Source organism: Lissotriton helveticus, chromosome 12 (genome assembly GCF_964261635.1).
Source record: "Lissotriton helveticus chromosome 12, aLisHel1.1, whole genome shotgun sequence".
Classification (NCBI taxonomy): domain Eukaryota; kingdom Metazoa; phylum Chordata; class Amphibia; order Caudata; family Salamandridae; genus Lissotriton; species Lissotriton helveticus.
Window position 1 is genome coordinate 377,539,142 of NC_136073.1, and position 14,368 is coordinate 377,553,509.

Here is a 14,368-nt window from a genome sequence, read left to right on the forward strand (position 1 = left end):
TATGTTGAAGTATCCGTAATTTTTTACAAACCATAATCTGTACAATTTTATGATGAAGTATTTATTTGTACTTTTATGATCATTTTCACTTGATCGAATAAAGAAAGAATTTGAATTTTGATATGAGGCCCAAAAAATACTAAAACTCGTGGAATAAACATAGATGTTAAACCTCTGGAGAGGGTTAGTTCCTTCCCTTACCTAGGTCAGGCTTACTTGTGTAAAAAACAAAACAACTGACATACACAAGCTGTAGGCACCACTTTCTCGCTTGCAATGTCTATTGGTAAATAGCCTATTGCTCCAATATTAGAGATCTATAATCGTAATTGCCTTCCTATCTTAACATATGACTCTGTAGGGATGCTTACGCAATGCAGATAGAGGAGAACAGATTCTGCCGTCGAGTTCTAGGGATCCCCATCTCCACATTTTTCCGTCCATCTGGAGCTAGGTATGGACTATGTCCAAGATACAATTAATGCTGCCCCTTTAGCCATCTGTTTTTTCAATCTGGTCCAACAAAGAAGCTGTTTTTTACCAGGCTGTTATTAGACATTGTTTAAGTTGTGCCCGTGGCCGGTCCAACCCTTGGTTCCAATATATCAAGACCTGCTTTTCGGCTCTTGGATGTGCCTCATTGTTTGAGCACCCAGAATCAATTGGTAAAGGGGACAGAAAGTGGGTTATGGACAGTTTTCGAAAGCATAAGCAATCCTCCAGGGAACTATCAAGGTGATTAAACCCTCAGTTAGAGATTATTGCCTCATTTAATCATCCCCCTCAATTGCTTTGTGTTTATTATATACGTCACCAATGTCTATGAAAGACGCCTGTCGACAAGATTCAGGTTGGGGTCGTTTTGTTGGATTAAATGTTTCCCTCTAGGCCAGTATCCTTCTGAAACTGTTGCCATCTGTCCATGGGATGAGCAATCGAGTCAAACTATTTTACAATTTTTCTTTTTCTGCCAATTTTATCTCCTTTTCCCTAGGAAGTTCTTATTACCATTGCTGCGCAGACATAAATGTTCTAAGTGTAAAGCGACCCTTTATTATCTACATCAACTCAATGACTGTAAAGTCTGCTTTGCAGTTGCGAGTTTTCTGAAGTAGACCTTAGCTAAGAGAAAGAGTATGCTGTTTTGATACAAAAGCACTTTAGTGACTCCACCAGTAATCACTGTATTTGAAATGTATTTTTATGTGTTCACTGCTGCTATTAATTTCCACCTTTAATTGTTACAAAATGTATTCTACTGCTCTTTTTAGTAATTAACCCTTTGAAAATGATTTTTCATTTGCTGATCCCTGATTACATTTTTATACATTTCTACTCATTTGCCTCTTAGCTTTTATTTCTGGTTCCAGTACTGTTGCACTGTCACTTTATCTGCTGCCAAATTAACCTCCTTGCCCAGTTATTTTATTCATTATATATCACGATATCTGTGCTTATATTTTTAAAATAAAAATGTAGCTGTTATTTTTTAACATGTTTGACTATAACGTAGTTTGTCTTTTTAATCTATTACTGTGTGTATCTTCTATGATCTGTCCTCAGAAGATCGAATAAAGACAATTTGAATTGAATGGAGTGATTCTAAATACACTTTGCCATGACTGGCAGGCCAATAACTGTGTGAATTGATAGGTAAGGGGGTAAAAAAAAGAAATTTTAGTAAAGAATTTAAACGGCAGTATATCTGCACAAGTTTGTTACTGAAATCTGCATATTTTCATAAAAGTGCATTGATTTATCTTCTGCGGGTGTTCATGTCACTGAAACCTGGCAGGCATTCAAGCATGACTGCATATTTATTGTTTAAATAAATGTGGAAATATACCACTTGCAGCTTTTCGTCCCCACAAAACCCATAATAAATATGGCTAAATACAGACACAGTTGACAAAAAATAAATATGGATAAATACAGACTGAAATGTAAAAACAAATACCATAACACCAGGAGCCCTAACTGTAATCCACTTTCTGTGTATTCATCAGTTCTGGTTTATTGTAAAAATCCTGTATATCTCTTTGGTCGTTGTTGTACTATATAAATGTTAAAAAAATCAATAACTGAATTGAAATGCGTGTGGGAGAGGTAAGACAGATTATGATTAAATAAAGTAATGTAAAAGCAAATAACATCTAGTAAGTTTGGTAATCTAGTAATTGATTCTAGAACAAAATACAGTTTCTTTAGATACAATTTAATTGGCTGTAAATATACATATATAAAATTGAACTTCATACACCCATTTCTATGAATATGGGATTTGGATTGGTGAGGTTAGATTAGTTTCATGTAAATAAAAGCATTTAGATAGCTCTGATTCGGGTAAGTCTGCTCCGAGTATCAAGATAGCTGTGGTATTAGGAAGAAGGCATTAAATAAATATTTTTTGCCTTCTGGTTGTAATCCAGAAGCTTACCAACAGTTGCTAAGTGGATAGTCTGTTGCATCCTAAAATGCTATCCATCCCATGAGTTCAGGCTCCTCAGAGAGTTCACAGCCCGTATCCATCATCAGTAGTCTGCCAAAGACATGTTCTCAAGGCAGACATTTGTAGGGCATTTATGTGGGCCACTCTGAATGCCTTCTGGAAGCATTACTCATCCAGAAAATGATCCAGCATTTGGCCAGGACATACATGTTCAGTTTATTTGCTTGGAGGCTGGGCACACTTACGGTGTCTTCCCACACACAGTGTTTAGGCTTTGGAATCAGATTTTCAACTAGTCTGGATAAGAGAGAGCGCGATGATAGTAAAAATTACCTTCAGACAGATTGTATGATTTTAGTCCTTACTCTCGCTTCTTCACAACCCTCACCCGTCCTTTCACAAAACATATGACTTGCTTCAGTAATACATTGTATTTTTTCTTAGAATATCCATTGGTGTCCAGTTATTGAGACAAATGGGCTGGAAAGAGGGACAGGGAGTTGGACCTCGAGTAAAACGAAAGCCACGCAGACAAAGATCTGGTACGTTGTGCTTCCTTATGCTTTGGAAGACCATTCTCTGGATTTAGTTATATATTTCTTAAATACTTTGTTACGAGGTAGGCACATATTCCTCCTGGTTGTTGTTAACTGCATGTGAATGATGACAATCTTTTTCATGGCAGACCCAGAAATGAAAATGTATGGCTGTTCTTTGCCTCCTACCGGTTCGGATCGATCAGAGGTACATTTTCTTTCTTGTTTTTTAAGTATATTCTTGTGCACTGATGACAATGCCATTGATTTCTCTCAATCTTCTATTAAAAGGATGAAGATGATGAATACCAGCCTGAGAATGTGACGTTTGCGCCAAAGGATACCATACCCATAGATTTCACTCTGAAGGACAATGTTCAGGGTCTGGGATACAAGGGGCTCGATCCTCTCAAGGCGTTCTTCGGAACATCTCAAGAGAGCCTGAATGTATTTACTGATGGGTCAGAAAAGACAAGATCTCTGATTGGGGATGTAAGACAGAGTAAAGGGAGGAAGCTAGGCATCACAGGACAGGTGAGCAATGTCTGTGGCATTCAGAAACCACTCAGCATATCCTTATTCAGTGTAATCTAAGAAAATTATGGCTAACTGTTAAAGTTATGATTACTTTTTTCATTAAATACTTTGTGGTCATACTTATGTGACATATTTATGTTTTTAATAACTGTATGGCACATAAATTTTGCTTTCCATTTCATTCCAGGCGCATTTGTAAAATACTGTTGGGCTAGAGAAGGGCAAACCACAAACACTAATAGAAACACAAAGGAAAGGGCCCAACCCTAACACAGCATATTCTTAATGTGTCATGTATACTTCAAGTCGTTATTCACCCTACACAGGCAATGTGCAAGGATATTCCATTTTTCTCTTTGGTAGAAAAAAGTCTTCCACTATGACCTAGTTCACTTTTGAGGCCACCATCAAGTGTTGTTTTGCAAGCACACGTCTCCTGCAGGGTGTGATTAAGAGATTTTATTTTTCAAATGGATGAACGATTTCATGTACTAGATTTGGGAACCTAGGGTCAGCTCTAAAAAGTAATAAGAAATGAAAGTGGCGAAGCACAAGACTCATCTTTATTGTCCTAAGTAAGTTAGTCTTAATGCAGGCTGTGCTTTTCTTTGTTCCTTCTACAGCTGATGTGTGCAAAGATACCAATGCTTGACATGCAGGGCATAACACTAGGCATGCTTGGCCACACCAACAGCACAGCTTGTAATAGCCATATGCTTCAGAGTGATAAATAGCTGGAGTGTTTGGATGAGCTTCACGTAGGAGAAGTAAGATCTGTATGTGGTCTAAACCTGATCGTCTAGAAACCGGGGAAGCAACGGACATGATAAGATTCAAAGCTTTTTTTCTCAAGTATCAAAAGTTGTTCAATCATACGGAAAGAGTACGTTTCCACTCTTGTGTAATTTCGGTGCAGTAAAATCTCGTTTGTTTTATTCTTTAAGCAGAGCAAATAAGTTGAATCCATTGAATGTCATTGGAAATGGCATGAAAGTAGGATAAGTTAATAATAAAGTATTTTGGGAGTTTCTTAATAAGCAGCGTGTCTTCACTGTAAATATAAACTCACAGGTTAGATGACTGCAGCAGTTAACAAAGTGGGTGGATGAAGATATGAGGGACGAAGGAACCCATCTTTAGCTGTTCTGGGCACGTCCACCACTTCCACACTTATGATCCCCCATCAAGAAGTGGTTGAGGATGTCAAATGATGCCTAGAGACCCAAGTTCTTTAATAGTCCCCTTTGAACACCCTCTGTCATTGTCTGTGCACCTCTAGCTCAGTGTGCTGAGCTGCTCCAGCAATTTGAGCCCATTTATGATGTCCATTTACTGCAGCCTTTCCAAGGCGAATAATAGTTTTATCCCGCGGTATAGATTTCCAATAACTCTTCATGATACCTACAAATTCAGTGTTAAGTTCTAGAGCTATGGATCTTTTGCATTGTCTTTGTGCTTTCCTCACATAGCACTTCACAGATTTAAACAACATATACGTGCACCTTCAGTCTGAGGAAGGAGTAATTTCAGTCCACAGCCTCGGAAGGATTAGAGCTAGCTTCTTTTGATCCAGATGCTGCCTTCCTTTATCAGTTTTTTTCAATAGCTCAGACAACAGGTTCTCTCAGTGGGGAAGGGTGTATAGTTGCTTACCTCGGGCACTACTTAGATAAGTTTAGAAAACGATTCTGAACCTGCTACCATAAATGCCATTTCAGGGAGAGTTGATAGAAACTGCAATTCTGATGTATCTTTATAACTAACGGTTGGTTAATAGTCTTAAGCTAGTTCTCTCCTGTGAAATGATTTAGTACTAGTTGATATGTTCAAACATCTGTTCAATTTGTGGGTGCATTTTCTTGCAGTTTCAGTTTACCGTTACGTATGTTATGGCATTTGCCAGCACACTGAAGCAACCACTCGGAGCCATGATCTTCAAAATGGGTGCTGGGCGTGCTTAGCATGCTACAAATAATATTTTATAGCTAGATTGAACTGCCAAGATGTTCGTCAAGTTGCTACTGATGCAGTCACAGATTGTGTCTGAAGGGGACAAGATTTGTTGCGCTCAGTATGGTTTTAGGGACGGGCTTAAGACTGCAGAACAGAGACTTTACTTTTTGTTTGCATATTGCTGTGTACAATTTAGTTACTAAGAGTGCAGTTCACCTTGCCTTGATGGACCTGACTTCAGTCTTTAAACTGAAGTTATGAAGCAGGTTCTGGGAAATGGAGGTAGAGGACCAGTAAATAAAAGTATAGGTGAGATGCACTCCAGCCCTGAACTATCCTTAAACTGGTGCCTGAATGGGCAGGGTACTAAAGTCGTTTCATCCACAGGAGCACTTAGAGGTGCATATTGCTCCAGAACCCATTATGTGTAATCAAAGAAAAAATCCGTATTTTGTGTACGTGCCAATTCTTCAAGGGTAGGTCAGAGGGTACCCTCTTTTAGTGTTTGTAGATGATGCATTATTGATATTGAGCTGCACCTATTCGGTTTGTGGCCCAACATGACCTGAAAGTAAACACTTCTATATTAAGATCAATTTTAGCCATGCAGTTTAGAAAGCAAATTTAATATATGCCAACAGCTCCGTGAATAAAGTTAAAACTCTCTCTTACTTGAGTGTTAAATTGAATGATAGTCTAAACAGGCTTGCCAACTGACTTACAAACAGAGATGTATACTTTCAGTAAAGGGCGTGAAATTAAAATTTTCGATGAGAAACTTGTAACATAAATGCTTAAAGGGTCTAAAAGTTAAATGTTTGGCTAACTTCTCACTATGGAAGTGGTTCACTGGGCTATTTTAACACAAAGTTGATTCAACTTGAAGAAAATTGGTTTGCCAGACAGTTTACATATCTCCCACAATAAACAGTGGGCAGGGGTGCAGAATTGATTATCTCACTGAACGCTTATGTAGATTATTTTAGACAGTGCTATTCTGTACCATTTAGCATATTTGAAACATCAAGGACAGAAGTTGTAAAAGCAATGTTTTTCATTAGCTGAACTTTACACAGCCTAAATCACTTCCGTGCTACAAACCTATAGTGTACCAATTTATATATTCTCACATCTGTCGAATTTGCAGGTGTGATTCTTTACAGTTGTAAGTTTCATATAATCTGAGGTATGCTAATTGCTCATAGTCCCTCTCTCTTTAAAATAGTAAAGAAGCTTTATCCAACTTTTAACAGATCGTTTACATTAATTGATTCAACAGCCAAGCTGGTGGTCAGGCTCCTACGGATACTCCTCATAAATGCTGCATGATTTTTTGATAAGGTTGGAAACCACAGAACAGTGACTAAACCTTGATTTACTTTGTCCATACGATAGAAAGTGAAAGGTGGTGCAATCCACCCATCCACTATTGGCCTAATTTTAGCCACTGACCTGTCAATACACTCAACTTATGGTTCATGCTTCAGAATGAAGATGCACTGTAGTCTGTCCACATCTGTAAGGTATGGCATGCATGCCAAGTGTAGTATAGCCTTTCCATCCATATGTGCAGTTAGGAGTGTGTATTAGCCCCCACTGATTATTTATTCTATATGTATACTTGGTAGAGCGTTACCTGGATTCCGTATGGGCTGATTCTCCTAGGGCAGGGTGGAAACACATCTTTTAATATATGCACTGTTCAGTTTATGAAATATTGATCTGGAGAACCCAGATTGGCTTGAAGCTTCTAGTCTTTGTTTGTGTTTCCTCCATTGACCAAAACAAATTAAAGCGCATCCCTTTTTATGCAATAGGCTGTTTTTCAAATCAAATAGAGTTCATTGGGTAATAGAAGAAGTAAACAACAGAAATTCATATGAATTCCACATTGTCTTCTCCTAAAACTGCTGTGTGTAAAAAATAAAAATGAGTGGGACTCCAGGATCCTTAACTTGGATGCCCTGTTTGTATTGTCCAGAAGTTGCACTTGCTGTTTAAGCCGCAGGATGGATGTAATGGCACGCCCTATAAGATAGAGTGACTCTCCAAAGGAGCTTATTCTTTCTGTGAATGCTGTTATAGTCGACTTGACTTTTATTGCACTTTTGTTTTGAATTCCTACATGGCGCTTTCCTGCTATGCCATTATTCTATATTTTGAGTTATGGCTCATAGGTCATCGAGGTATTCAAGCCACATGGACTTTCCCCAGGTGAGGTTCACCAGACGGGGATCCTGTACTCACATCACCATCTCACTCTTACTAGGGGAAGATGTTTGACAATGGTGTAGTATTCTGCTTTTTAACAGGACCCCCTCTATTTATTTGATTTAGGTTATAGGTGCTATATGCTCATGACATGCCCCCCCCATACTTTTTGCCTAGTAAATTATGTAATTTCGACTGAAAGTGCACTGGGTTCCTGCTAACCAGGTCCCAAGTGCCAGAGCTCTTTCACAAAACTGTACAATTGTTTCCCAAATTTGCAAAACCTTTAGCACCCTCCTTAAATCCCCTAGTAAATGGTACCCTGGTACATAGGACATGGGGAACTAAAAAGGGCCCCTAAGGGCTGCAGCATGAGTTGTGCCACCCAAAGGGACCCCTCACCAAGCCCATGCAATACTGCCAAAGTGAAAACACGACCTTGTCACACATCCCTGTGTGCCATGTCTCCTACCACTGCATGTGATACTTGTAAGTCACCCCTACATCAGACCTGCCAGCCCTAAGGCAGGGTGGTTAGTACAAATGAGGGCATACCTGCAAGAGCAGATATGCCCCTGTGCTGGTCAGTTCCATTTCTGGCAGTACAAGTGACCAGGGAAGCTATTTTAGAACATGTGATTGACACTGGTGAAAATGAGTTCCCCAGCTACTTGATGGCTTCACTGAAAATAGAGATGTTTAGCATCTAACATCTCGTATTGGCAAACCCACTTTGATGCCAGTGTTGGATTTACCAATACATGCACCCAGAGGGCACTTTAGAAGTGCCCCCCTGAAAACCTAACAGCCTCTGTTATAGTTGCTGACTGGTTTCTGCCAGCCTGCCACCCAAGATGCTGTTCTGGCCTCCAGGAGACCCAGAACAGAAGCATGTCTGGGAAGAGGGTGTAACACCCCCAGTTTGACTGGCTATTTAGCCTTCCTTGAGCAACAAGCCTCAAAGGGCTGCTGCCTTCAAAATGCGAATCTGGCTGCACCTCACAAGAGAGAAAGCTGACACCTTTGTCAAGGCCCCCCTTGGCACCTTGACAGGCGGAAAAATTAGCTAGCCAGGTAGGCGTGCCACCTCCAGGTTAGTACCACCTCTATGGTGGGCTACTGTGAGGTGTATATGATTTTTCAGAAGTAACTATCTTTGTGATGGCCTTCTTAGGAATTCTGGGACAGGGTTATGCTCACTTTCCACAGGAAGTGGTCATATAGGGGGCGTAGTGACTCCTAATGGTCAGCCCACTCTACACTCCCCTAACGCTCCTAGATTTTGTATTTAGGGTAGTCCCTGGTACCAGAGAGGTAGATCCCGATGGCCTACAAAGAAGGACTCGAAGAGCTGCAAAAGCAGAAGAGAGCACCTGAACTGACTCCAGCCCAGCTAACCTGTCTGCCGTTCTCCATTTAATCTGCACCAAAGTCCACTTGTCCTGCAGCCGTGTGCCTTCAGAACGTGGGGGGACTGCCTGCCTTCAATAAAGACCAAGACCTCCCGTGAGCAGCTGACCTGTTCAGAAGAAACTCCCAAAAAAAAAAGACTCTGAGGCATCTGGAACAGCAAAAATCTGACACTCGAAGTCACCACTGCACCTGTTGCCGGCCTGAGTTGAAGTGGGCCACTGGTGTCAGCAAGGTTCCACTGCCCTCCAGAGCTCGATTTCAGCGTGTATTCACCCCTCGTGGACTCCCTGACATTGCCTGCAGCCTCTGCACAGAGGCCTCCCTCGACCGCGACTGCTCCTTGTAAGAAAATTGGAAACTTAAGGACACCTCTGCATCCGGTGCCCCCGGGCTATGGAGTAGAGGACCCCAGGTATCCCTACAGCACTGAGTGTCGCACGTCTTAAACCCCGCTTGTTGGTTCCCCCCGACTGGTCTCCCATTCAGAGTCTGCAGCCTCTTTTCACAGTGACCGATCTCCATAGAAACCCATTGGGATCCCGACTCTGATTTTGGCACCCTGCACCTCGCCACCTACGTGCTGCTGGTGGTGTAGTGTTGGTGCTGCCTTGGACCTTGACCATCAGTCACCTTAACTCCTGGAGATTAGTCCTGTAAGTCGATGTACTGTAACTGTTTACAGAACTTGTTCTTCCTTCCATAGGATAACTTTGCAGAACTCAAAAATTGCACTCTGTCCACTTTTTGAACTGAAAATACTTAACTGAACGATTTTTCTCTGATGCCTAAACATATTTTAAGATATTTTCTATTTTCATAAATTGATGTGGATCTCCTTCTTGAATCATGTTGTCATTTATTAATCATTGTGTGTATTTGCAAATGTCTTGCACTCCTCTGTGTTAAGCCTGAGATTGCTCGACCGCACTACACCCTAACAGAGCACTTTGGGATTTAATAGCAAACCCTGTCCACTCATAAGGGAACCCCTGGACTCTTTACACTGTATATATATATTTTTCTATAAACCTATTTTTATTAACAACTGTGATGTGACATTTACATTTGCTATTGAGTGTGATTAAATTTGATTTGACAAATTCCAATTTTACAGAGATCCGTGACACATTCCAAAACGTAACAATCTTTTGTTACATTCTTTAATGGTGTATGTGGATCTGAAGGAGAGGGGCTAGTGTGTGGGACACAAATATTACCCCGATATTCATTCCATTTACCCCACACCTGCGTCCATTTTTGTGGTAGCCTCTTGCAATATAAACAGTTTTCTCTCACATCCTACACCAGTCCATGTCTGTCTTCCAATCTGCCACTGTGGGAGCTGCACTAGCACCCCATAATCTGCCCACATTTTTTTTAGCTACCATTAAGCCCAGTGTCGCCCACATTTTATCCTTACTATTTAGATCTGTAGGTTCCTAAATGTTTAGTAGACTTCTCTTGGCATCAGTGTCCATGCATACTCCAAAGACTTCCCTGAAAATTTGGTAGGTTTAGAGTAAAGAGCCATCTTACAGTTACCACCTAGTAGTAGCCATTTGTCCATTCTATAGCCCGGGTCCTCCCAATGTCGATATGTGCAGTGATCAATTGCAGCCAAGTGAGTCGCCCAATAATATTTTTTAATGTCGGGGAGCCCAATTCCTCCATTATACCAACGCCTCACTAGTTTTGAGAAGGATAACGGGGAAGTTCCTCCAAAAGCAGTTCTCTCTGTGCACTTTTTAATTCTTTAAAATATTTTGTCGAAACTGGGTTTGGAAAGTTTTGGAGGGCATAGAGGAAGCGCGGCAGAGACATAATTTTTAATAATGTCGCTCTACCCAACAATGATAGAGGGAGTGCTTTCCAGTTCGCCACATCGCGCTTCAATCGCTGTAATGGTGGGAGCAGATTATGCTCGTAACTAGTATTAGGGTCTGCTGTTATGTAAATCCCCAGGTATTGAAATCCGTCTTTTGCTTCCTGTATGGTGCAGTCCCTACGTAGGGATGGAGGCTGTCCGTGAAGGACATATAATAGGGATTTTATCAATTGATATTGTATCCAGAATATTTTCCGAAATTCGTGAATATGTTGAGAACTCTGTGAAGTGATGCTTTGGGGGATGCCAGATATAACAGAATATCATCTACGTAAAGGGAGACATGGTCCTCCCAATTATCTGCCCACTTCAGGCCCCGAATAATGGGGTCCTTATGGATCCACGCTGCCCGGGGTTCCAGGGATAACGCGAAGAGCAAAGGGGACAGTGGGCATCCTTGCCTTGTTCCACGCTCAAGTGCAAAGATCGTCGATTTTTTATTATTGATTACTACCTGCGCCAGGGGTTCTGTGTATAGCAGACGTACCCATTTAATAAAGTTGGGCGCCCATCCCATATTACTCAATACTACAAAGAGGTATGGCCATTCAATGGTATCGAAGGTCATTGTGGCATCCAATGGCACCACGGCTGCCTCCTCTCTTATAAATCCCTGACGCCATAACACTCCGTGCAACCTCCTTAGATTAAGTGTTGTGTTTCTGTGAGGCATAAAGCCCGACTGGTCCGGGTGTACCAGTTTATTGATCACCTTTACCAAACGATCTGCAAGTAGTTTGGCCAGAACTTTAGGTTTGACATTCAGTAGCGAGAGGGGCCTATATGAAGAACATTTATTTCTGGGTTTACCTGTTTTGTGTATGATAACCAATGTGGCCACCCTTTGGTCTAAGGGGAACACACCCAAGTCTTCAAACATGTCCCGTAGGTGTGGTGTGATTTTATCTGGTTTTAGTTTGGAAAGTTCGATTGGCAACCCATTAAGGGCCCATGGCTTTTCCCAATTGGAGGCTTCTTTTAGCCTGGGCCACTTCAACGTTGGTGAGGGCACTATCTAGTAGCTCCCTATCTTCAGTCTCTAAAATTGGGTGCGTTATGTTTGAGAACAGAGCTGCAGAGTCTGCTTTTTGAAAGGAGGTGGTTGTCTGGTAAATAGATCGATAATAATGGGCAAATTCATTTGCTATTTCCTGTGGGTCTTCTATTTTTAGTCCCGATTCCGTGGTTAGTTCAGGTACCAGGCGGGTCGCTAGTTCTTTCTTATCCAAACAGGTCAACAACTTCCAAGCCTTGGCCCCTAGTTCATAAATCTACCTGCCGTATCCCTGCTGAGTCTTGGTCTTGCCCCATAATTACTGCTTTAAAAGCTTCCCAAAGTGCTTGGGTTGAGGCTACAGATTCTTCGTTCTCAAGAAAATAATGCCTGATGGCTGCTAACAGTTTCTCTTTGATGACTGGATTTCTAAGATACCACAGGTTAATCGGTTCTATCCTGCCCACCTGTTTCTAGCCCAGGGCCACCTTAGCCCATATTGGTGAATGATCTGATATGCCTCAGACTAGGTGCTGGATTTCTTGAATATCGCTTACTAGAGCTGCTGGAGTAAGAAGGTAATTATACGGGGACAAACTATTATGTGCCCCTGAGTGAAAGGTATGTTGGAGGCTTTCAGGATGGTACCCTCTCCATGCATCGGCCAGTCCCATTGCGCCTATAAAGTCTAGAAGCCATCTTTGTGAGGGGCTTATGTTACAGGGAGTGGACCGGTCCAGTGACCCGGATACTACAGAGTTGAAATCGCCACCAACTACCAGGCGGGATAGCAGTAAATTACCTAAATCTCTGAACATTTGCCCCTGTAATCCTGGAGGGACATACACAGTTACAAGTGTGAGCGGCATACTCTCCCATTGACCTGATATGGCTGCATACCTGCCCATCACATCTATCCAGGTGCGGTTGATTGATATTGGGAAGGAATTCCTAGTCATAATGCCCACCCCCTAGAGCCGGTAGTAAAGCCTGAGTGGACACTCAATCGGTATCCCCATCTGCTCAGAGCCTTACATGTGTTGCCAATGAGGTGCGTTTCCTGGAGCAACACAACGTCAGGAGATTGTCTCTTAATATAATGCAATACAATATTACATTTCAATTTGTCCCCCAACCCGTTGACATTCCAAGATAGCAGCTTAAAATATTATCTCCATTGCATACCAGTTGATATACTCATGCCAAACCGATCCCCTCTCGATATTTGTCTCACTCAGTGTCGCGCTATCTAATAAACTACAAAACAATTCAACCCCAACCCAACTACCCCCCTCCCTGCTCCCCTGCACTCTGGGCCTCGAACTGCCCATGATTCAACTATGCAGAGTGCCTGTCGCCCTTAAACTGTAGACTGAAAGTAGAATTTATTGGGGGTTGAAACCTCCACCGCCCGACCAACACTCCCCAGTCGACACATTACTCAGAACAACTCGGGGACTAACATAATAGTCATAAGACACTTAGCGTAGTCATCCTGAGCGGCATCCATTATCTAGATCTTGTCAGTAAATCAGTTCTTAACCGCTACAGTGTTCAATTGTTATTATTTATCCAGTATTGGGGTATCTTTCATAGATTCACATGCCTGAATCATTCCCCGTCGCCGAGACGGGAGTCCCACGGTAAAAATACAAAAGCAGTGCCTTAGAAAACACAGTAGTAGGCTAAAAGAAAAAGCCCATAGACCTAAAACGTAGTAGCCTATCTCCATCATTATATGAAAAGAACTAAAAAATAGTTCCAACCAATCAGCTATCAGCACCCTCTAGAACCTTCCCAGCAGAAGCAGTTCTCAGATTTTCACCTTACGTCGTGTGGAAGGGAGTCTCCCTGAGTGCCTACTGTGTGTCTTCACTTTTTCTTCAATATGTCTGACAAGAAAGCTCTTTTTAGAGCTTGTAGGACCTGTGAGAAGAAGAGGGTCCACGTGGACGACCAGCGCAAGGATTGCATTTACTTCCTACATCCTAAACATGCTGTTAAGGATTGTAGAATCTGCCGGACTTTCCCTGCTAAAACTATTAGGGACAGGGAAGCAAGGCTTATTTATGGTTGAAATCTTCTTTGGCCGAGGAGGATGACAAGGCCTCTACATCTAGCAAGAGAGCTAGATCTCATGACTGCTCCTCCAGCGAGGGAAGGAAACATCATAAGTCTTCCCATGAAGTCACAGACGTCTCCAAAAATCTCCTCTGGGTCAAAGCTGTCTTCATCTCCGGAGGTTTCCAGTAGGCCTTCAACCACCAGAACCGTGAGTAAAACCCAGATTAGGACCCTCTCTCTGGTTTCCTCACATACGGTTTCTGTGACTTCTGCGGCCCGATGTCTACTGCTACGGTCTCCACTACTTCCATATCTGTGCCTATTGT

General features: G+C 41.9%; 1 protein-coding gene across 2 annotated transcripts in view; it reads left to right on the forward strand.

Moving 5' to 3' along the window:
- Positions 1-14,368, forward strand: part of GPATCH1 (G-patch domain containing 1) — a 282,152-nt gene that overhangs the window by 67,693 nt on the left and 200,091 nt on the right. For both annotated transcript variants that reach the window (XM_078668539.1, XM_078668540.1), the window contains exons 5-7: positions 2,894-2,991; positions 3,135-3,193; positions 3,277-3,519. In XM_078668539.1, the coding sequence (XP_078524665.1) occupies positions 2,894-2,991; positions 3,135-3,193; positions 3,277-3,519 (400 nt within the window). The remainder of the gene's footprint in view (positions 1-2,893; positions 2,992-3,134; positions 3,194-3,276; positions 3,520-14,368) is intronic.